At 45.4% G+C, this 24782-nt stretch overlaps 1 protein-coding gene across 1 annotated transcript in view; it reads left to right on the top strand.

Annotated features, from left to right (window-relative positions):
- The window catches only part of foxp4 (forkhead box P4), a 255301-nt gene that overhangs the window by 189992 nt on the left and 40527 nt on the right, over positions 1 to 24782 (top strand). Inside the window, 3 exon segments of the mRNA XM_055654369.1 lie at positions 1581 to 1685; positions 19989 to 20076; positions 21326 to 21409. Coding sequence (XP_055510344.1) covers positions 1581 to 1685; positions 19989 to 20076; positions 21326 to 21409 — 277 coding nt within the window.

Consider the following 24782-nt stretch of genomic DNA (forward strand, 5'->3'; position numbering starts at 1 on the left):
GCCATGGTGAATGGCAGAATGTGAAGCGTTGCAAATCATCTGACTTGTATTAACGACATCAACTTTGCACTGTGCAGCATTCTGAGTGAGGGAGGCATTGTGCAGTTTTGTTGTTCAGTCCGTCTGTGACCACGGCTGGGGACGTTGTTCTCAGCGAGCACACAGGGATGGATATCCACACTGCAGCCGGGCAACGTGCTGGAAACCTCAGTGTGGAAATACTGTGCACATCTCTCAGCTGCCGTAAGGACAGGTTAACACTTCAGGTGGGGCAGGCCTAACGTTGTGATGAAGGGATTCTGCCCTAAGCACTCACTCTTCTTGCGCAGAAATTCTAACTATGTATTTCGTCATTATCATAATCAGCCCCTTGAGATTTGGAAACTTCCTAAATATATTTATAATGGCAACATCAGGAGTGATATTCCTAAAAAAAGAAACAAATTAATTTCTTATTTCTTCCTCATTAATTTCCCAGCCCATCTTCAGAGTGCTTCGATCCATCTTGTCACCGACTGCCCTCCGGTCTGGCCCACTGCAAAGTACTCCTGTGCCTGACACAGAAGATTGTGGGATCCAGGGGCTTGAGGAGACTGAAGCACTCATGGGGGCCGAAGGATTAGTGCACTTGGATTCCCTGGAGGACATGTGGGAAGGAAGGGAACGAGTGGGAAGGGATCAGGGAGCCCGGCACGAGCTTTGAATGTATTTTCATCAACAAATGCATGGGGCAGGGAAACTTAAGAGGTTGGAAAAACATTTCTTTAAAGGTTTTCCTGGAGTATCAGAAACCTTGCAAATGCTTTAGGAGGTTGGGTCAGAAATGTTCTGTTCTCCTATTATCAACCTGTTTCTGCCAATAACTGGAGATAACATTAGAGTCTGAAGAAGGGTCTCGACCCGAATCGTCACCCATTCCTTCTCTCCAGAGATGCTGCCTGTCCCGCTGAGTCACTCCAGCTTTTTGTGTCTATTATTACAGCTGGTGGTTTCATGCTTTTGGCTTGCGTCTTGTACATCCATGCATTGAACAGTACAGCACAGGAGCAGGCCCTTCAGCCCGTGATGTTTGTGCTGACTATGAAGCCAAATTAAACCGTACATCTACTACATGTTGTTCGAGTCCCTGCATTACCCAAGGCAGCCCAAACAAGAGGACATGACTTCAGAATTAAGGGACAGAAGTTTAGGGGTAACATGATGGGGAACTTCTTTACTCAGAGAGTGGTAGCGGTGTGGAATGAGCTTCCAGTGGAAGTGGTGGAGGCAGGTTCGTTGGTGTCATTTAAAAATAAATTGGATAGGCATATGGATGAGAAGGGAATGGAGGGTTATGGTATGAGTGCAGGCAGGTGGGACTAAGGGAAAAAAAGTTGTGTCGGCACGGACTTGTAGGGCCGAGATGGCCTGTTTCCGTGCTGTAATTGTTATATGGTTTGTTATATGGTTATATGATCTACTTCTGAGGCCAAGTCACCCCATGTAATGTCCTAAGCCTGTTCTAGTGACGCAGTGTGGTGTGGATGAGTTTTCACCTTTGTTTGTGTGATGATAACTAACTTCTGTCTGCTTTTCCCTAGTTTATCACATGAAGAAGCCACTGGTGTTCACCCATTGTTCGGACATGGCGAGTGCAAGTGGCCAGGCTGTGAAGCTCTCTGCGATGACATGGGCCAGTTTCTAAAGTATGTACCTGCGGGTGTCAACTTCACAGCCAGCGAGGTGGTGAATGGTGCTGATGTGGTGGGTTGGTGAATCGTGGTGGTGTGGAAGGGTAGTGATGGTGATGGTGATGAGATGGTGAGGTAGTGATGTGGCACATTTGCAGATTGTGGATGGTGACAGCAGAGGACGTCATAATTATAATAAATTAGAATGAATAGAATAATCAATGGAATTTCTACCCTCAGTCAAGCTAAATTAACTTTCCTCCCCTTTGTTTCAAACTGCAAGGATTACGCCAGATGGAGGTTTATCACTGGTTTTATTCTGTTTGCATTGACGTTGATAGTATTTCCAAAGCGGGGCAGAATGTACAACTGTCTGAGAATTATTTGCCTCATGAGGCCAATGTGGGATTGAGTGCTTCATATTCTGTTGTATCTGAACACTGTGGACGGCTCTATTGTAATCTTGTACAGTCTTTCCGCTGACTGGTTAGCAGGCAACAAAAGCTTTTCACTGTACCTCAATACACGTGCCAATAAACTAAACTAAACTAAACTAATATAAACTGTTTAGAAATATACCCAGTGTAAAGTGAGCACAAAGGGTTTTCATTCCATTCTGTCCCTCAGGATGAAGCAAACACATCTCCAGCACCAACATCCTCTTTCATCCTCCTTAGTTCTTAACCACACGAAAGGTGGCAACCCAAATCCTTGCACCTCCAGCCCTCCCTCCGCACCTTCCTAAGATGCCCCATTGACCATCATGCTTTCTCAATTCCTAGTCATCCCACTGCTCTCATGTTCGAGAGCCTGCTGACATACTGCATTACAGCATGGTACGGCAGCTGCACCATGGCAGACAGGGAGAGGCTTCAGAGGGTAACTAGGACAGCACAGAAGATCATTGGCTGCCCTCTCCCCTCCCTGATGGATATTTACACCTCCCGCTGTCTTAGCAGGGCAAAGAAGATCATCAAGGACAGCTCCCATCCTGCGTTTGGACTGTTCGACCTGCTGCCCTCTGGAAGGCGCTATAGGTGCATCAAATCCAGGACAAATAGACTCAGGAATAGTTGTTTTCCGAAAATTATAACTACTCTTAATTCACACATGCACTGACTTCACAGCCCAACACCCGGACTTCCATCTATTATATCCACGTAATGAAATTTGGAACTGTAATGTGTATTGTAACTGTAATTTTTAACATTTTTTAAAAAACATTTTTAATATTTAATATAATCTTTAAACATCTCCTTCACCATTTTTGCCTTTATAGATATGTATATAGCGCCGCAGAATTGTGCACCTATCCCCCCCCCTCTCCCTTTTGTTTTTGTTTTCTGTTTCTTGTTTTTTGTACAAATTATTTGTATGCACTGAGTACGAGCAGCTTTTAATTTCATTGTACATGTATAGCGACAATAAATGGCATATCTATCTATTCAGTCTCCTTCCCCAGTCTCCTCATCTCTCAACATCCCCTGCTTACCCCTCCTCCCAAGTCAGCTTTGTTAATTCCCCTCACTTCCTTCTCAGTCCTGAGTAAAACTTAAAGCATGAGTTTGGTTAAGAATGAACTGCTTCTTTGGGAAGAAGCCCCCCCCCCATCCTCACATAGGCAACTTTTCGGGCCTAAACCCTGAAGGAAATAGCAACGTTTCGGGACGAAACCCGGAAGGGTTTCGGCCCGAAACGTTGCCTATTTCCTTCGCTCCATAGATGCTGCCGCACCCGCTGAGTTTCTCCAGCATTTACTAGCATGAGTTTGATCACTGCATTCATGAGTAAACACATTGATATGTATTTGCAGAAATAAGGCATGTGTTATTTAATCCCACATTCATCTTTGTACAGAAACCTATCACCTTCCCCCCACTGCGATGAACATCTCTCCAATGCCAGCGTTCTCATTCCTGTTGGGTTTTCCTGAGATCAGTGATCACTTACCTTTGTCTGTAGGAAGGAACTGTAAATGCTGGTTTACACTGAAGATAGATATCAAACGATGGAGTAACTCAGCTGGTCAGGCAGTATCTCTGGAGAGAAGGTATAGGTGACATTTTGGGTCAGCCCCTTGCCTTTTCACCTTTTGTTCCATTTCTTCTTTGTTCCGTCCCCTTCCCTACATGTCTGTTCCAACTTAATGTAATGATGCACAATGCTGTTGCATTCACAGCTACAAAGTCTTTGACAGACAAACAAATTGTATTCATATGGTGCCATTAGTGTGGTCATAGGCCATCTAGAGATATGTAGCATGGAAACTGACCCTTTGGCCCAACGCATCCATGCCAAACAAGTTGCATTATCATTCTCACCCCACTTAGTTGCACTTGGTCCACATCCATCCAACCCTTTCCTTGGAGGCCTGAAGGTAGACGCAATGAGAAGTCCTTCAACACATCTAAACATCTCATTTTTACTACACACCTGAAGGTCTGATGGAATGACATTGGCCACCTCTATTGCCCCACCATTTCAACTCCTCTCCTTGCATTCTGTCTCTTACTCCCATCGTGAACAGAAGCTAACTAGTGGCTGTGATTGCTTTGTGTAGGAAGGAACTGCTGGTTTAAACCAAAGATAGACACAAAATGCTGGAGTAACTCAGCGGGATAAGCAGCATCTCTGGAGAGAAGGAATGGGTGACGTTTTCGGGTCAAGTCTGAAGAAGGGTCTTGACCTGAAAAGCCACCCAGTCCTTCTCTCCAGAGATGCTGCCTGTCCCGCTGAGTTACTCCAATATTTTGTGTCTATCTTTGGCTGCGCTTGATATTTGGGCAGAACACCAATTTCATGCAGCCTGCGTTCCTGAGTGACTTCCACGTAGCTGGTTCTTGCTAGCATAAAAGCATCAACCAAGGGCTAATCAGAAAAAAAATCAAAGTGCTTGAGTAACTCAGCGGGTCAAGAAGCATCTCTGGAGGACATGTTTTCAGGTCGGAACTCTTCTTCCACCAGATATGCTACCTGAACCGTTTAGTTACTCCAGCACCTCATGTTTTTATTGTAAACCAGCATCTGCAATTCCTGGTGCCTCCTTGTGTACCACCAATAAAAACTGCGTGGGTATCTTAAAGTCAGCCAGTACCTCTTCCTAAAGAGGGGAGACGGAACCAGGGACAGTCAAGCATGAAATTAACCCGAGCTGGACAACAATGAGAAGGAGGGATGGTGGCTCCATGGATTTTGGATGGTTTATGGAAGAAGTTACATGTAGGAGATATGTACTAGCCTCCCACAAGACAAGAGTCACTCAGCCACACGTGTGGAGAGCAGATGGTGAAGTGAACAGCGCCAGAAGTCATCTGCAAATGGATATATTGTTACAGGCCCTTCAAGGACTTCCCAAGGACTTCCCACCATGTTGATATCTAACGGGAAGTATCTAACGTCTTTTTCTCTGCTGCCTCCCTTCCTTCATTCAACACTATTCTGCTGCCTTTCTCCTTCCAGACCCTAAGACAGAGAGGGTCTTGATGTTGAAGCGATACTTGCACTCAGTTTCACACTTGCAAAGACCCAACCCAGGCCCCAATGCCATAGTTAATATGGAGACTTGGTGAGGCTTTAGGCACCAAGATGCCAGCAGCCACCTGCAATAAAGAAAAGTACCAAACCAAACCACTGGAGGACAAGGATCTACATCCTGTGAGCTTTGCTGCAGGGGACCTTAATGGACACAGGAAGTACAGAAGAAGGTAGGCAAAAGTGCTGGAGAAACTCAACGGGTGCATCAGCATCTATGGAGCAAAGGAAATAGGCAAAGTTTCGGGCCGCCATTCAAAACCCTTCAGGAAATAGGCAACGTTTCGGGCCGAAACCCTTTCAGGGTTTCGGCCCGAAACGTTGCCTATTTCCTTCGCTCCATAGATGCTGCTGCACCCGTTGAGTTTCTCCAGCACTTTTGTGTACCGTCGATTTTCCAGCATCTGCAGTTCCTTCTCAAACTACAGAAGAAGGTTGACCTATGTACACAATAAATGCAATAATGGAATCTCCAAATGAGGTGGAGTTAAGAGTACATGGCAGCACCTCTGGGAATGAGGTGTGGAAGAGGCGACGAGTACTCAGGAGGGACCACTGTGGGGACCAAGATGTTCCTGTCTGGATGTCCAAGCTTTCAAGCTGCTGCATCTCCAAAAGGTAGAAGAGAGACAACGGAATGACCAGGGTGACAGGCATCCTTGACGATGCTTCCAGACTTCCCGATGCAGTGCACCATGCGGGTGGACTAGATGGAAGACAGTGACGAGCCTGGTGTGAACTGGACTGCGTTCATCACTCTCTGCAGGGTCAAGAGCAGAGCAGACACAAAGTACTGGAGTAACTCAATGGGTCAGACAGCATCTCTGGAGAAAAGAGTTAGATGACATTTCGGGTCAGGACCATTCCTCAGACTGACCCTTAAATGTCACCTATCCTTTTTCATCAGAGATGCTGCCTGACCTGCTGAGTTACTCAAGCACTTTGTGTCTTATCTTTGGGTTAAACTAGCATCTGCAGTTGCTTGTTTCTGCACTCAAGAGTGGACCAGTTGCCACACCAGGCTGTGATGCATCCCATCTGAATATTTTCCATAGCACATCTGTAGATGTTCAGGAGAAGCATCATGGGCATGCCAAATCTCCTGAAAAACCCAAACACACTGATGCACTTACTTGATCACCACGTCAGGTTTGGAGACTGGGAATAGTTGAAATGCGGAAGCCACTAATCCGTGGAAGCAATTGACTTTGAGGCAGTTAAGGAGTTAAGGGTGGCTGGCACACACCCCTACGGGTGAAAGAAAGGGGGCATGCTGAAAGAGGGTAATGGGAAAACAGATTTCAGTGGAGCAGAACACCAGAATGTGGAGCTGGGTGAAATAGCCTAATCCTATGTCGGAAGAACTGCAGCTGCTGATTCACACCAAAGATAGACATAAAATGCTGGAGTAATTCAGCAGGAAGGCAGCATCTGGAAATAAGGAATATGTGATGGGACACAAAAAAGCTGGAGAAACTCAGCGGGTGCAGCAGCATCTATGGAGCGAAGGAAATAGGTGACGTTTCGGGACGAAACGTCACCTATTTCCTTCGCTCCATAGATGCTGCTGCACCCGCTGAGTTTCTCCAGCTTTTTTGTGTACCTATGAATTGTTAATGCCTCGGTGATCGTCCAGCTGAATCCAATTCATGTGTCCTTTCCACAGGGGTGGCGAAGGAAATAGGCAACGTTTTGGCCCAAAACGTGCCTATTTCTTTCGTTCCATAGATACTGCTGCTCCCGTTGAGTTTCTCCAGCTTTTTTGTGTACCTTCCATTTTCCAGCATCTGCAGTTCCTTCTTAAACAAAGGAATATGTGATGTTTTGGGTAGAAATGAAGTAGGGTCTCGACCCGAAATATCACCCGTTCCTTCTCTCCAGAGATGCTGCCTGGCCCGCTGAGTTACTCCAGCATTTTGTGTCTGTCTTTAACCTTATCCTGTGCTTGTTAACTCAATGTAGCTTTACGTTGGGCTGAAACAATTTATTATCATGACTTTGTTTTTTTTTTAAAGATCACAAATAGAGATAACTGTCCCCTTGGAAGAGAGTGGAGACGCTTCTCTTCATCTAAGTATTCTCTGAAGTGCTCTACAAGGTGTCAATCATTGGGCCCTTTTCTATCAGTTGCATTGTTGAGCCACCGTTTTACGGCCTTGCGTATAATTGTGGAATTTTATTTCGCCAATTAGCAGAGATGTGCAAACAGGCGATCTGTTAACGGCACCTCCACCAGTAAACGCTCTCAGGTACTGACCTCATTAGTGTAGTGATTTAGGCAGGCACGGGGGAGTGGTAATGGGCAGACGGGTACCAGGGGAGGCAATAATAGGATACATTTAACTGTAGTGCAGGCTCTCTCCTGCAGACACCTCCTCTGGTAACTGGTTTACAGGATCTCACTCCATCCCGGAGTGGCAGCGGGATTTAGAAAAAAATTCCCAGCATGGTGCTCTCTCATTTAACCCCTTGATTACCGAGGGGGAACTTCAAAGAAGCAGGGACAGCATGAGTACGGGAGAACATAAGGCCGTTGAGATCAAAGGAATTCATTGCAGGAATGTTTCTCAGGAATTATGTCAGTTGTTCTTTTTGTGAATAAAGTATACAACATGCCAGAAATTCTCAGAGGATCAGACATTATTCATGGAGAAGCAGGTAATACAGTGGTGCGGGCTCGGAGATACTGTCAGAATGGAAGGACAGTGAAGTGTAAGATAGGCACAAAATGCTGGAGTAACTCAGCGGGTGAGGCAGCATCTATAGAGATCAGGAATGGGCGATGTCGGGACAAAGATAGAATGTAGGCGGAGACTGTAAGACTAGTGGGAGAACTGCGAAGGGGAAGGGGAAGGGGAGAAGAAGCAAGGGCTATCTGAAGTGTAAGAGATTTATATTGGAACAACAGGATGGAAGATGGATAGTGAAACATGTGCAGGTACACAGACACACATATACATACATGTGTATGTTTGTTCAAGCACAGGTTACTACAATCATTTACAGGGGTATATTGAACACATGAATACATGTGCACAGATGGAAACTTGGAAACATAAAAGCTTGTGTATCTATGCACATATATGTGCTGTTATTGGTAGACATGAGGCCAACATACAAACGCATGGAGAGACACATTCGGACAGCTCTCTCATGCAGCACACCAATCAGGTGAATAGCAGCGGTCAGAACTGACCATTAACAAGCTTGACCAGCCTACAACCCAGCGGTATGAATATTAATTTATCTAATTTCAATTAACCCTTGCATTCCCTCTCTCCCAGTCCCTCTACCCCAACCCTAGTCATCGTACTAGTTTCACTGTTGTCCTGCTTATTTTCACTGTTCCTATCCCCTCATTATCACCTTATCCAAGGCAACAATTGACCATTGTGGGTTCTACCTTTCCTTGCTCATCGGCGCTGGCTTTGATTTGTTTTTTCCATACCTTACATTCATTTGTTCTTTGTACCTCTAGTTTCCCTCTTACCTGACTCTCAGTCTGAAGAGGGTCTTGACCCGAAACTTCACCTATTCCTTTTCTGTCGAGATGATGCCTGAGTTACTGCAGCATTTTGTGTCTACCTGACCATTAGCAAGGCATTTTAAAGAAAGTGGGTGAGTGAGGGACATGCACACAACGATGAGCAACAATGTGCACCTCATCCAATCTGTGTCTAGTCTTGGAGAGATACTTCAATGAAGCCCGACATACTGCTGGCAACACAATGGACATTTGCCTCCCTGACTGTTTGTTGTACGTCCACCATAACATTCTGTGATCAGTGGGACACACACCCAAACCTCCAAATATTTGACAATTTCTGAATGGAGAAACTGTTCTTCTTAACAGAATATTTAACATTACACCTGTATCCACCCATCACTTGCCATGACTTGTCCCTTCCCTACCCCATTCCAACCCCATTCCATTTCTTAATAAATGATTAACATTTTTAAATAGCCTAAGTGTCCAAATAATATTCACAAATAATTCACAACAAAACATGATTTTTAAATCTCATTTAAATCAATTTATAGGCCAAATGGAAGGAATTTAGTGTCCAATTGCTGTAAATTAAAGTCCATTTAAATCAGCTTTCTAGTGGGATCCTGTTGGTTTAGCGTTCAATTGCAGTGGATTTTGCCCTCAAACGCCCAGAAAAATTTTGCTCTGTCCAAAATGAACTACTAGCTATAGAAAACTTTATATACAGGGCATAATGGAAACAGGCCATTGTTTCTTTTAAAACCCTGGGGCTGCGAGAGGTCGCGGGTTTAGAGAGTGATTTTTAAACTACTATAACTATTATACAAGGCCATAAAAACTAATAATACCTTTTGCGACGGGGTCTTTCAGCAATTTTCCGTTAATGATTTACTAGGCTGAACATTTTCGATTGCAACAGCCTAGTAAAAATCGCATTTTAAACCCGCCCCCTCTAAACAGCGCCAAAATCACACACACGGGGCTGGGACAGATTCTCAATGACGATTCAGGTAGGTTTTGTAACATACCTACCTAAAGATAGACACAAAATGCTGGAGTGACTCAGCGGATCAGGCAGCATCTCTGGAGAGAATGAATGGGTGACATTTCGGGTCGAGACTCTTCTTCAGACCCACAAACACACCGTCTTTGGAGTGTGGGAGGGAACCAAAGAATCCATAGAAAATCCAAGCATGTTAGCCATCATAACAAAAGGAATTGAGTATAGGAGCAAAGAGGTCCTTCTACAGTTGTACAGGGCCCTAGTGCGACCACACCTGGAGTATTGTGTGCAGTTTTGGTCTCCAAATTTGAGGAAGGACATTGTTGCGATTGAGGGAGTGCAGCGTAGGTTCCCGAGGTGGCGGGACTGTAATATGTTGAAAGAATGAAGTGACTGACAATAGACAATAGGTGCAGGAGTAGGCCATTCGGCCCTTCAATGTGATCATGGCTGATCATCCACAATCAGTACCCCGTTCCTGTCTTCTCCCCATATCCCCTGACTATACTATCTTCAAGAGCCCTATCTAGCTCTCTCTTGAAAGTATCCAGAGAACCGGCCTCCACAGCCCTCTGAGGCAGAGAATTCCACACTCACAACTCTCTGTGTGAAAAAGTGTTCCCTCATCTCCGTTTTAAATGGCTTAAATATTCTTAAACTGTGACCTCTGGTTCTGGGCTCCCCCAACATCGGGAACATGTTTTCTGCCTCTAGCGTGTGTCCAAACCCTTAATAATCTAAAATGTTTCAATAAGATCCCCTCTCACCCTTCTAAGCTCCAGAGTATACAAGCCCAACTGCTCCATTATCTCAGCAAATGACAATCCTGCCAACCCGGGATTTAACCTTGTAAACCTACGCTGCACTCCCTCAATAGCAGGAATTGACTGGGCTTGTGTACACTGGAATTTAAAAGGATGAGAGGATGCCTTATTAGATATATAAGATTATTAAGGGATTGGACACGCTAGAGGGGGGGCCACAGTTTAAGAATAAGGTGTAGGCCATTTAGAACGGAGATGAGGAAAAACTTTTTCACCCAGAGAGTTGTGAATCTGTGGAATTCTCTGCCTCTGAAGGCAGTGGAGGCCAATTCTCTGGATGCTTTCAAGAGAGAGTTAGATAGAACTCTTAAAGATAGTGGAGTTAAGGGGTATGGGGAGAAGGCAGGAACGGGGCACTGATTGTGGATGATCAGCCATGATCACAGTGAATGGCAGTGCTGGCTCGAAGGGCCGAAAGGCCTACTCCTGCACCTATTGTGTCTATCGGCAAGCGGTCACAGGGAGAATGTACAAACTCCACACAGTCAAAACCCATAATCAGGAGTGAACCTGGGTCTCTGTCGCTGTAAGGCAGCAACTCTACCACTGTGCCACCATTACACCCATCTTCCTTGTCTTCATGACATCTTTGTACCCACTTTTATTTCCAATTGTTATATTGCTTTGGCACATTAGTTCTGCTATTCTGAGGTTGATTTATGAAAAGGTTGATGTCTACACCATGAGTGCAGGTTTGGGGAGAGACGCTTCTGTGATGATGATGCCCTAAATGGCTGCCTTTGTTCTGAGCAGACCACACCAGACTTGCAATTGGGCAGACAAGAAGTTCTTTGTGGTTTTTCTCTTGTTATGGTCTACGATCAAACTCAATACAATACTTGACCTTGTAATTTAACTCTGTGGCTATGATTTACCAGGGAGGTTTAGTGCAATTCTAAAGCCAATGTCAACGTTCTTCCATCCTGTGATTCACAAATTATTGTGGTTTCTGATCTCAGTTTTTCTTTAGTTTTGTCATTCACTTTCTGGAAACTTCATTTTAATTTTTTTTTCTTCCTGGAAGGAACATGAACTGATTCCCACTGCCCACGTGGCACGTCTGCGAACACACACCAGATTCAAGGCAGGAGTTTATATTAGACACTATTCATGAATAGAAACTCCAGACACAGTTCAGAAGTGTGCGTACTGGCAATCCTGGAAAGTGGAAGAGAGAGATTGTTCGACTTGGACTTGTTACAGTACGTGGGAAAGGGATGGACCAAGCCTAATTAAATCCCGCTAACTATTAGGTTTCTGATTATTATTATTTTAAATTCTTACTTTCGAAAGCCATCATAACCTCCTCTACCTTTGAATGCCCACCCCGCTAGCCCCACAATTCTGCTTTCTACATGTGCACAATTTTTACTGTTCCATCGTTGAACTTGTGTATTCATCTCATTCACCACTGCGATCACAGCGTTTCTCTCAAGACCCTCTGCCCCTCTTCTTGCTTCTCCCCTGAAAACAAGTTGTTGGGCTGTTGGTCGCCCTGTCACCCTTTGGGTGTGATGAAGGCTTTCCTTGGTCCTGCATGGACTGTGGAATCAGCCATGAACATCAATCACCCTTTGCCACTAACCCTATTTTATTCTCTTCTATTCCCATCATTTTCTCCCAGATTCCAGTCGCCACCACTCATGGTCGAGGAACAATTTGTAGTGGCCAATTACCCTGCACATTTTTTGGGATGTGGGCGGAAACTAGAGCGCTCGGAACAAACCCACAAACAGAGATAGCATGCAAACGCAGAGGTCAGGATTGACCCGGGTCACTGAATCTGTGAGAGGGACAAAGTTCAGAGATGTGCGGGGCAGGTTTTTACACAGAGAGTGGTGAGTGCCTGGAACTCACTGCTGGGATGGTTGTTGCGACAGATACTATTGTGTCATTAAAGAAACTTTTGGATAGGCGCAAGGATAGGCAGGGAATGGAGAGATAAGGATTATGTGTAGATAGATAAGAGTTGGTTTTGGCATTGTGTACAGCACAGATATAGTGGGTTGAAGGGCCTGTTGTTCTGCATAAAGTCCTAGCCTGCCCCACCACTCCCTGTAGCTCAGGCCCAAGAGTCCTGGCAACATCCTCGTAAATCTCCTCTGAATTCCTTCCAGCTAGTTTACATAAAAGGACATGGGTGTCAGGGAGCCCATGGAGAGGGGGCAGCAACCAGGGGGAACAGCCATTATTTGCATTTAAGACCATGGCTCATTTCCTTGCCATTGTAACTGGTTAGATTTAGTCTAGTGACAGAAACATCACACTGCGACCATGGGCAGTGTTGAGGGTTGCACAAATTGTTTCCACGCTCCGTCACCAGTTTACTTTAATTACTTCATTTGCAATTAGATCCCTTTGTTCCTAACATGGTGGAAAATACATCAAAGGAGAGTGTTTGTATGTTTGCCAGCTCTCTGACACTTGAGACGATTGAAAAAATAACCAGGCCTGATAAAAGGAGGCTGATCTATGGAAATAACTGATGTAAACACACATTTAACTTCGCTTCTGACTAAAATGATTAGACTGTTACAAATAAAAGACATGTTTGCTAGGCTCAGTTTAATAATCTGACCCTCTCTGTCTTGCAGTCGGAGGGAAGTTTGGGGAAATAAGGCAAGCTTTGTTAGCAGAGCTTATTAAAATGTCAGGGAGGAGCGATGTTTCAACCACTACAGGTGGCTTTGGAGGGCTGATATGATTGAGATGCAGATCTAACTGATCTAACCGATCGAGTTCCTGGCAGAATAAGCTGTGTCCCTGAGACCGAGATGTAGCTCACCAATAGTTGCAATATGATTGAGGTAGGACTTGATGGAGTCTAGAGTGCCACGCAGTGATGATATCACAAGGGTAGGAATGAACGAGAGGCTGTGATCAGAGTTAGGGAGAGAACGGAGAGGCAACTTTGAAACCGTGAACCAAATCGAGTTGGCTGCTTTAGAATCTATTTGGGCCACAATAACTGAGTAATTCTGGACAGTCAGTGTTGAATCCATGATGGGGATTACACCTCAAACCAAAAATTCTGTCCAAATGCCTGCCAACATAGCCAGGGCAAAGTTATCCATACTGAACCACCATTTCACAGCATTTATATTACCGGCGGCACTGTGGCACAGCGGTAGAGATGCTGCTTTACAGTGCTTGCAGCCTGGAGACCCGGGTTCGATCCTGACTACAGGTGCCTGCTGTACGGAGTTTGTACGTTCTCCTCGTGAGGAGGGGTTCGGCATTATGGGTGGAGACCTTGCATGAGGACAAGGAGTGTAAGGGGTGATGGGCAGAAGTGAGGGAGATGGAGGCTGGTGGGTGACAGGTGGGGCAGGTGAGATGGGGGTGGGAATGCTGACAGGCACATGAACCCAGGTGGAGGAGGGGGAGGGAAGTGTCGAGGCAGAGGCCGGCAGGTGATGGATAGGACAAAGAGTGCTACCACACAAACAAACGGCCCTTCCGACCAACTCGTCCACACCTACGAACGTGCCTACCTTTCCCCAAGTTTGGTCCATATCCCTCCAAAACTTTCCTATCTATATATTTTTCCAAATGTCTTTTAAATGTTGTTATCATACAGGCCACCCTCTGTGTGAAAACATTAAAAACTAATATGAAGACAGATGCAAACAAGTGGAGAAACAAGAACACTGACACACACATACAGTATATGCACACAAACATTGACATATAGACACGCACATACTGACGTACACAAATGCGCATACACACAACTCTCACTCAAACACATCCACACATGTACGCGCGCAAATATAGATACACATACACACACAGACACACACACAGACACAGATACCACACTCACTCAAACACAGACACACACACGTGCACACACAGACACACACAGCCACACACACATACATGTGCACACAGACACATACACACACAGACAGAGACATCACACTCACTTAAATGTTGTTATCATACAGGACACACACACTGTGTGAAAACACACACAACAACTAATACACAGACACAGATGTGCAATACACACACACACACAACACACATGTACACAGACACTGCACACAGACACATACACAGACACAGATGTGCAGATACACATACACACGTGTACACAGACACATGCACACAAACACATATTCACACATACACAAATGTGCAGATACACACACACACGCGCACGTGCACACACACACAGACACACACACAGACACAGATAACACATACACACACACACACACACACACACACACACACACACACACACACACACACACACACACACACACACACACACACACACACACACACACACAGACACACACACACACACACACACACATGTGCACACACACACACACACACACACACACACACACACACACACACTCACTTACACACACACACACACACACACACACACACACACACACACACACACACACACACACACACACACACACACACACACACACACACACACACACACACACACACACATGTGCAGACACACACACACACACACACACACACATGTACACACACACACACACACACACAGACACACACACACAGACACACAAATACACATACACACACACACACACACACACACACACACACACACACACACACACACAGACACACACAGACACAGACACACACACACACACACACACGTGCACACACACACACACACACACACACACACACACACACACTCACACAGACATACAGACACACACACACACACACACCCATACACACACGCACACACGCACACACACACACACAGATGTGCAGATACTCTCAATCCTCTGCACATACTCTCACTGTGGGCTCCTGTTTATTGTGTTTGCCGTTGTAGTTCTAATGCTGGGCTTGACTCATGGTAAACCTTCAGTGATGCTGACAGACAGTGCCTCATTGTGCCCAGTGCAGGGATTGAGTGGCAGAGCAGTTTGAACCGAGCTGTGTGATGTTGATTCAGAGGAAGGGGTGAGGTCAGTGTGTTCTTTAATCAGGGCTGATGAGCAGTAACCGCGAGGAGTTATCTGTTCCCCTGGGAGCGCGGATGAAATCATTGTGATGAAGTCACTGGCCTTGCAGATGGCGAGGGAAAGTGGGGGGAAGAAGAGAAAACTTTCTCCAGAAACCACAGTGTCACCCAAGCAACGCTTTTGAACGGTGAAGGAAGGCATAAGCAGACAGCCTTGGTAGATAGACACAAATCTGCTGGAGCAACTCAGCGGGTCAGGCAGCATTTCTGGAGAGAAGGAATAGGTGACGTTTCAAGTTGAGACCCTTCTTAGACAGTCTTCAGTCTGAAGAAGGGCCTCCACCCTAAACTTCACCTATTCCTTCTATCCAGAGATGCTGCCTGTCCCGCTGAGTTACTCCAGCATTTTGTGTCTATCTTCAGTTTAAACCAGCATCCGCAGTTCCTTGCTACACACACAGCCTCCGTGCTGGCCTGACGCACCAAACCATCTCCGAGGGCTTGTGAGAGAATTGACTGTGTGTCAGACAGGCTGTGAGTCGAGGTTCACCATCCTCTGGGTTAGCCAAACTCACAACAGATGTTTCTCAGCAGTCTGTGGGATATGTTTTCACGATCCCATAATAGGAAGATAATCATTGCATAATGAGCAGAGAAACGCTTTTTGCCTGTCTGCCTTCTCAGCTGCCACGGCAAGCACTGCCCCGTAAACGTGTCACTCAGTCCAACCCCTCCACTCAGGGAAATACACAAACAGGCGCTGAAATGGTTCGGCTGCAATAAAACAGTTCACACAAAGTCCCGCTCAAGCTCTGTGTTCTCTGATGACAGAAAAGCTTGCAGAAAAGTGCAACCGACAAACAGTTTCTGAGAAAGTGTGGTGAAATAGTGATCATTTTACTGGTCCCATGCCTCGGACAGCGGAGGTCCAAATCCCAAACGGACAACTTGAAGCTTTGAAGTCAACTTTTAATACATTTTAAAATGGTCGGGAACTTATCAAATTGTCGTAAAAATCCAACTGATACATAAAAGTACTTCTAAGAAGGAAACTTGCCGATCTAACTTATGCTGGGCCAAAGCATTGAGTCAGACACTTAGATAGGAAAGGCATAGAGGTTTGTGGGTTTAATGTGAGTGAGTGGACAGCTTGATCGACATGGCCAAGTTGGGCCGAAGGGCCTGTTTCCCTGCTGTATGACCCTATGCCTCTGTCGGACTAGCATAGGTGGCCAACACAGGTGGCATGGACTATGATTCCTTGGTTAAGATTTGTCAACAATTTAAGTCATGCTTCAATATTACAAATAGGGTTTGTTTCCATCACCTGTGTTGCCCAGGTCTGGGCTAAATCCTGCCACCATTTTCATGTTGTTCCTGCAAGATTAAGAGTGCGTAACATTCTTGCACGTATGGCTGTGATGATGTGAAAGTAAGAAATGTATTGTTGGTAGCCCTTTCGCCACACTCTATGCTGTGATATGTTGACATGTAACATTGGGGTCCTTCATCACTGTAACACTGCTCATCTAAGCGTGACCTCGGCCTGTGCATCGCATTAGAACAGGAAGAAATAGTCATTGCTTCAGCTTTGTCTGAGATCCTCACTGGCATGTACTTTAGGATGGACTTGGCTGTGAAAAGATCGTTTGATGTTACATATTCCCTCAGTCCTTTGATCGCTGAATAGCCAGTGGGCTTGTAGGATCCGATTGGCTTTCTGCGCTTTGCAGAAAAGGCTGTGGATAGAATGGAAATATGGGACTCATCGCATCAGAAACCCTGTGGGTATTTGAGTATTTCCCCCCCATTCACTCTCCAACTTGCTGTCATTTAAACCATCAACAAAAGACCGTTAATTACAAAAAAACCTATGAAGTGAAGAGTGAAGAGTCAAGAGTGTTTAATTGTCATCAGTGCTGGCAACGGAACAATTACTTTGCTACGAGCCGCAGCTTCACAGACCTATTAGCACAGTAACACAAAAGCAATGTTTCGCACAATGCCTCCCTCTACAGAAACCAGGGAGCTTCTGGAAGCCACAACACTGAAACACATGCAACAACATACAGTTTACCACGCACTACACTAGCTAAACGGGCACCATGGGGATATGCCTCATGTTACAGCACAGTGCATGTAGGAGGTCGGGGATATGGCAATTAAAAAAATTATTAATACCTTTCTGTCTGGGAAAGAATGAAAGAGTTTCATTTATAAACATCACTCCTGACAAGTTTAGAAATCCCCGAAGCATTCTGCATTCAAGTGAAAAAAAAAAAAGAAATTGCTGGGAACCTTCAGCAGGTCAAGCAGCATCTGGGGAAGGAGATATTCACTCTTTTATTTAACATTTCCAGCATCTACAGGGTTTATGATTTTGATTTGCAACCAATTGCGTTCTTCTCTTTAATGTAGTCATTATTTTAATGTGGGAAACAGCGGTGAATTTTGCAGGTGTCAGGCTCCACGAATAACGTTGAAATAACCGGGTGATCAATATAGTGTGAGAACGGGAGGAAGGAAGGATTGGCTTTGCTTCCACACCCTCCTGATCACCCATTGGCCATGGACCACACATGCCTGATCACCCATGGGCCATGGACCACACATGCCTGATCACCCATGGGCTACACACGCCTGATCATCCATGGGCCACACATGCTTGTTCATCCATGGGCCTGACCTGAGATGAAGCACAACCTGGAGCTAAACCCATCAGCTGTGTCGATGACCACCATACCAACCCACCTGCAGTTGACCTTTCCTGCAGTCTCTGACCATCTCCCATCTGCGAATAGGTTGTTTTCCTAAAATCTCCCTCTCGAAATGCAGGTTTTCCCAACATGGCCAACATTTATTGCCTGGTCCTATTATCCAGGTTGTTGTCACTTTAACGTAGGAGGGAGAGGCAGGAGAAGGCCATTCGGCCCTTTATGTCTGCTACATCATTCAATAAGATTGCAGTTGATCCTTTATCAGAGTTACTGTCGTGGACTCACCCGTATTCCTCGGTTCCCTCAGTATCTGCTTGCTATTTGCTCACAGGGCAGTTAAAATTCAGTCACATTGATGCGAAATTAAAGTCACTTGAGTACATAGAAAATAGGTGCAGGAGTAGAGGCCATTCGGCCCTTAGAGCCTGCACCGCCATTCAATATGATCATGGCTGATCATCCAACTCAGTATCCTGTACCTGCCTTCTCTCCATACCCCCTGGTCCCTTTAGCCATAAGGGCCACATCTAACTCAGTACCAAGGCAAGATCTGGAGAGCGGAATTATTCCCAGAAATAATTGATGATTCACTTTAGTCTGTACAATAGAGTTAGGTTTTTTGCAATGATTAGTCTGGACCGCCTTGTGTTCCAAGCCTAGCTCCGTGACTCAGGCCTGCTCATGTTGGGATTGTATGAGCAGGGAATGGGTCACCTCATCGATTCCTGTCCTCTCCCTGACCCATCCTCTTGTCCATGATCCACACTTCATCCTCTCCATCAGCCTAGAACCTCACAGTGTGGGAGACACACTTCCTGTAAGCTCACACACACGCACAGAAAACATTTGCTTTGAAAATATTTTTCAGAGCCAAAAAAATCCAGAAAATTTATTTTTATGATTCAATTATTTCAAGCCCGTTCCCAGTCTGTTAAATCATCAGAAAACATTCAGCCAAGACTTAAGCAAAGCTTTTTCTAATACGTTGAAATTCTTCGGAAGTATAGAATATGTTTGAGCCTTTTATCCATTCTGACTACAGTACGAATTAGGTACAAAATGAAAAATCACCCATCACACTGTCTCGAGAAAATACTCACTCGGCAAGGACTGGGCAAGTTATTCACTTAGAAAATTCCACAAACAGTTCCCACAAACATTACAGAATAAGTGAAGCATTTGGTTGGAGCAGGATAAAGCTTCCTTTACATTGACCCACCACAACACACTCAAAGCAGGCTCCTCGACACTGGTGCATGAAACGGAGCAAAGCCCAGGTCAAACTTGGAACACTTCACCTGGAAAACATTCCGCCCATCAACTACATCTGATAGATGCAAAGTAAAGCTTCCTTTTCACCGCACATTCATGCACTGTCCAGAGTAGGGACTGTGGTCTGAAGAAGGGTCTCGACCTGAAACATCACCTATCCATGTTCTCCAGAGATGCTGCCTGACCTGTTGATTACTCCAGCACTGTGTTTGTCTTTCCAGGGACTGTATGGTTGGGCACAAGATAAAGCAACTTCATGCTGACCTTTGTGGCTTTGCCAGCTCCTTGGTAGAGCTTTGAGGTGTTGGTAATGGAGTTACCCAGATTGCCACGGCCTGTCTACTGATAGAAACAGAATGTATCCAAAGGATGAAGCAGATGGGGGCTGTTGGTTCCTTGTGTTGTCTGTGTTCCTGTCTGACCTGCTGCTCCCAGCATGGTGAAGTGTCTGAATTCCCTACTTGCATTCTCAAGCTGTGAATTCCTTCCTGCTGTAGGCACCTCAACAATGAACACGCCCTTGATGATCGAAGCACGGCGCAGTGTCGCGTTCAGATGCAAGTCGTGCAGCAACTTGAAATTCAGGTCTGTAACTTTTTTACCACTGTGTTGCAATGTTTATAGATTCCTTCCATACACGTGGGGGCTGGATAAGTCGCTAGACTTGCTTTCACCACTGCCATTGAGTGACTTGGAGCTACTTGGAAGGGTGGTGGGTATGTGGAACGAGCTGCCAAAGGAGGTAGTTGAAATAGGTACTACAACAACATTTAAAAGGAACATGGATAGGAAAGTTTGAGAGGATACGGGCCAAATATGGGCAATTGGCACAATTGGATAGGGCATTTAGGACAAGTTGGACTGAGGGGGCTTGTCTCAGTACTGTATCTCGAGGACGTTAATGAAATGAGATGGAGGTTGTAGAACAGATCTTCCAAAGACGTGCAGGTTTGTAGGCTAATTGGCTTCTGTATATTGGTCCTGAGTGTAGGTTAGAATTAGTGTGTGAATGGATGATTGCTGGTCAGCATGGACAGTGGGCCAAAGGGCCTGGTTCTCTGCTATATCTCAAAAATTAAAGCATTAAAAAGACCAAAGCTGGAACCATCCTGCTCAAATCTTGCAGGGATTGAGAAGAGTGAGTGAGGTAGTATATCACTGTTTGAGATGGGCTGAAGGACACAAAGTCAAGTCATGTCAGTATCATGTGCATTCTCCATTGCAACAAATCACTCCATACTAGCGTGAACACCACAGGTTCGGTGAAGTACAGGTGCAATGACAATCATGCAGCAACATCACAGATATATAGACCCAGACATAAATCTCACATAGAATCATGCAAGGCAGTAGATAACAAGAAGACTGTGCAAAACAAGACAGGACGTTGTGGAAAGCTCATTGAAAGACAAGCACATCTGTGGTAGTGCAAGATATGGCCCGTGCGTTCTACACACCACCTCAGTGGATATATTTAAGGCAGAGATAGATGGATTCTTGATTAGTAATAGTGTCAGAGGCCGGAGAATTGGTTTAGGAGGGAGAGATTGATCAGCCATCATTGAATGGCAGAGTAGACAGAAGGCCGAATAGCCTGATTCTGCTCCTATCACTTCTGAACTTATGAACTTATGATCTATCATGTGGCTCACACTCTGGCCTGAACTGTTGCAATGTAGTAGCCCATTAAACCCAAACTTGAATGAAGTGCAGTGTTGGTCATTTCTCTACTCAGTCCGATGTCTGGCCATTCAATAATACTCGTTACAATAAGGTTACGTTTTATATGTCATGTTCCAATCTCCTAAATTGGAGAATATTTTGCTTTCCACAGCTGTCGAAAGAGACAGAGCGGCTTCAAGCCATGATGGCACACCTGCACATGAGGCCCTCGGACCCCAAGCCGTTTGCCCAGCCTGTGAGTATCTCGACATCACACACATCACAACTTTAAATCACAGAAAGCCTTGCACGTCCTCAGCACCGCTCGTAGACTTGGAACATAGCAACGAGTTTGATTCAGCAAGGACCTTCTGATCTGCAGCCCCTGTGATATTGTGGGCAACGGTCTGTAAAGTCCATGATGAGCAATAAGATAATGGTGAGATAACGCATGGGATAGTTCAGCGAGAACGCCTCAGCCCTTTGTCCGTCTCAGTGAGATAATTGGCCCTTTCCTCAACCTCTTGTCTGAAAAACGCCACCTCTGGTGCTGGACTAATTGTGTGTTTTGGTTACCAAAATGTGGTTAAATCACAATCTGACTCAGAAGTAACATTACTACTTATAGAGACAAACCAGGGTAGGATTATGCGATGAATCTTCAGGTCTCTCTGACAGTTTTTAGCTTACTCATTGTTCCATAAGCCTGCTTGTCAGTGTGTGGTGTATGTAAGCCATGGAACAGACTTCACTGTGTGTTAGGTATGTAACTCATGGAACTGCTTTCCCCATGTGTCATGTATGTAAGTCACGGAACTCTGATCCAGCACCAAAAGAAACAATAAGCAGATGTGAATCATTCAGGGTGCACAAAGATGCTGGAGAAACTCAGCGGGTGCAGCAGCATCTATAGAGCGAAGGAAATAGGCAACGTTTCGGGCCGAAACCCTTCTTCAGACTGAATCATTCAGGATTTATTGGCAACACACATCTGTCTTTATTCTGAAGTAAATGATTCAACAATGTATAAACATAGACATAGAAACATAGAAAATAGGTGCAGGAGGAGGCCATTTGGCCCTACGAACCAGCACCGCCATTCATTGTGATCATGGCTGATCGTCCCCAATCAATAACCCGTGCCAGCCTTCTCCCCATAATCCCTTGACTCCACTAGCCCCAAGAGCTCTATCTAGCTCTCTCTTAAATCCATCCAGTGATTTGGCCTCCACTGCCCTCTGTGGCAGGGAATTCCACAAATAAAATCCACGCTGGACCGCGGTTCAATGCTTGAGGAGCGGGTCTATTGCTTTCTGTTCTGGGCAGACATTGTGGGTGTGAGTAGGTGATGAGGCAAGTTAATTTACCCCTTCAGCTTGGAGTGAACGATTTTCATTCTCAGATTGACAAATGTGCGCTAAAACTGCCCATGCATTGTCACGTCCAGACTGAAGACGATGGTAGGGTCCCGACCCGTAACATCAACGCTCCATGTTTCCCAGACATGATGCCCAACCAGCTGAGTTACTCCAGCACTCTGTGCACTTTTGTGTAAACTAGCATCTGCAGTTCCTCGTCTCTACTGCCTGGTTCAAATCCAGTCAAATTCCTCACCACCTGAGCTCTGACAATTGATCCGTGTTCCTGGGAGTCACCAGATCTTTGATTTCCCGCTTTTCAGATGAATTAGTTCAGCCTCTATTATTCCTCTCCCCTCATCACTAACTTACTCTCAAGAGATTTTTAAGCATTTGAGCAGAAGCCTGCTAGCTAATCGCTGACCCCTGCTGGCAATGCCCTGCCATGGACATCAGTTGAGTGAAGGGTCAGATATCACCGTGATAGTGTCAAGGTTAAAAGCTTGCAACCCAATGGATAGACACAAAATGCTGGAGTAACTCAGCGGGTCAGACAGCATCTCTGGAGAAAAAGAATAGGTCTTAAAAGAATAGGTCCTCACTCTTAGCAACTTCTCCTTCAACTCCAAATCCAAGGCGTAGCTACGGGTACTGGCATGGGCCGTAGCTATGCCTGCCTCATTGTAGGGTACGTTGAACAATCCTTGTTCCAGGCATACACTCTAAGTTTGTTATCCTCTCTTACAACCCAATGGTATGAATAACCATAAAAATAAACCATATAACAATTACAGCACGGAAACAGGCCATCTCGACCCTTCTAGTCCGTGCCGAACACATAATCTCCCCTAGTCCCATATACCTGCGCTCAGACCATAACCCTCCATTCCCTTCCCATCCATATAACTATCCAATTTATTTTTTAAATGATAAAAACGAACCTGCCTCCACCACCTTCACTGGAAGCTCATTCCACACAGCTACCACTCTCTGAGTAAAGAAGTTCCCTCTCATGTTACCCCTAAACTTCAGTCCCTTAATTCTCAAGTCATGTCCCCTTGTTTGAATCTTCCCTCCTCTCAGTGGGAAAAGCTTTTCCACGTCAACTCTGTCTATCCCTCTCATCATTTTAAAAACCTCTATCAAGTCCCCCCTTAACCTTCTGTGCTCCAAAGAATAAAGCCCTAACTTGTTCAACCTTTCTCTGTAACTATGTTGAATTCTCTACTTTTAGGTTATCTCTAACTACCCCCTCCCCCCCCAAAACCCCCTCCTTTCTCCCCACATAATACCAATCCTTAGCCATCAACATGTTCCTTATGTACTTATATAGCATCTTCACACTTTGAATTAACTTGCCAGTAATTGTTCCATACCCACTCATTGCTTTCACATTTAGAATTCACTCCTGCTCCTTCAATACTCTTCCAGATGTTCTACTCCCAGTTAATTTCTCCTGAATATAACTGCTTGTGTCTGATGGACATTCCTACTTTCTGCGGGGTAAGACTGGTCCTTGATTATGCTGCTGGCCTTGCTGAGGCAGTGAGTAGATGGAGATAATGGAAGGGAGGTAGGTTTGTGTGATGGTCCAGGCTGCCTCCATGACTCTCTGCAATTTCCTGCGATCTTGGACGGAGCTGATCCTAAACCAGGCTGTGACGCATCTCGATAAAATGCTTTCGACTATCTACAGCGCATCTGTAGAGGTTGGTGAGGATTGTTGGGGACATGCTGAACTTCTGAAGCCTTATAAGGAAGTAGAGGCATTGGTGTGATTTCTTGCCCATGGCTTTGGTGCGGCTGGTCTTTGTGGATGTCCCCCCATGGCTGAGGTCCTGGGGCTCTGTCTTTGTCCTCCCAGGAATGAGGTTCTAGGGTCTGTGGATGTCCCTCAATGGTTGAGATCCCGGGATCTCTGTAGAAGTCCTCCCATGGCTCGTAGTGTCAGGGTTATTCCTTTAGATGTCTCCAGCTCCCAGACCTCGGAATGAGAAGCATTTCCTGACCTCTGGCTGACACCTGGTGGCAAACTGGTGGCACTGCGCTGTCTTTATTTTCCATGCCTCTGCTCTTGTTGACTTGTGCCATTGCGAGTAATATTAACATCCACAGCACATCACTAGTTGCCCCGGAGAAGATACTGGCTCTTCTTCAACAGTTGCAACCTGTGTGGATAAAATGCCCCCTCAATGTTGTGAGTATAACGTTTCAAGGTTCTCAGCGAGTAATGATGAAGGGGTGAACAAGTCAGGGTTGAGGGTGGTGTGG

This window comes from Leucoraja erinacea, chromosome 24 (genome assembly GCF_028641065.1).
Source record: "Leucoraja erinacea ecotype New England chromosome 24, Leri_hhj_1, whole genome shotgun sequence".
NCBI classification, from domain to species: Eukaryota; Metazoa; Chordata; class Chondrichthyes; order Rajiformes; family Rajidae; genus Leucoraja; species Leucoraja erinaceus.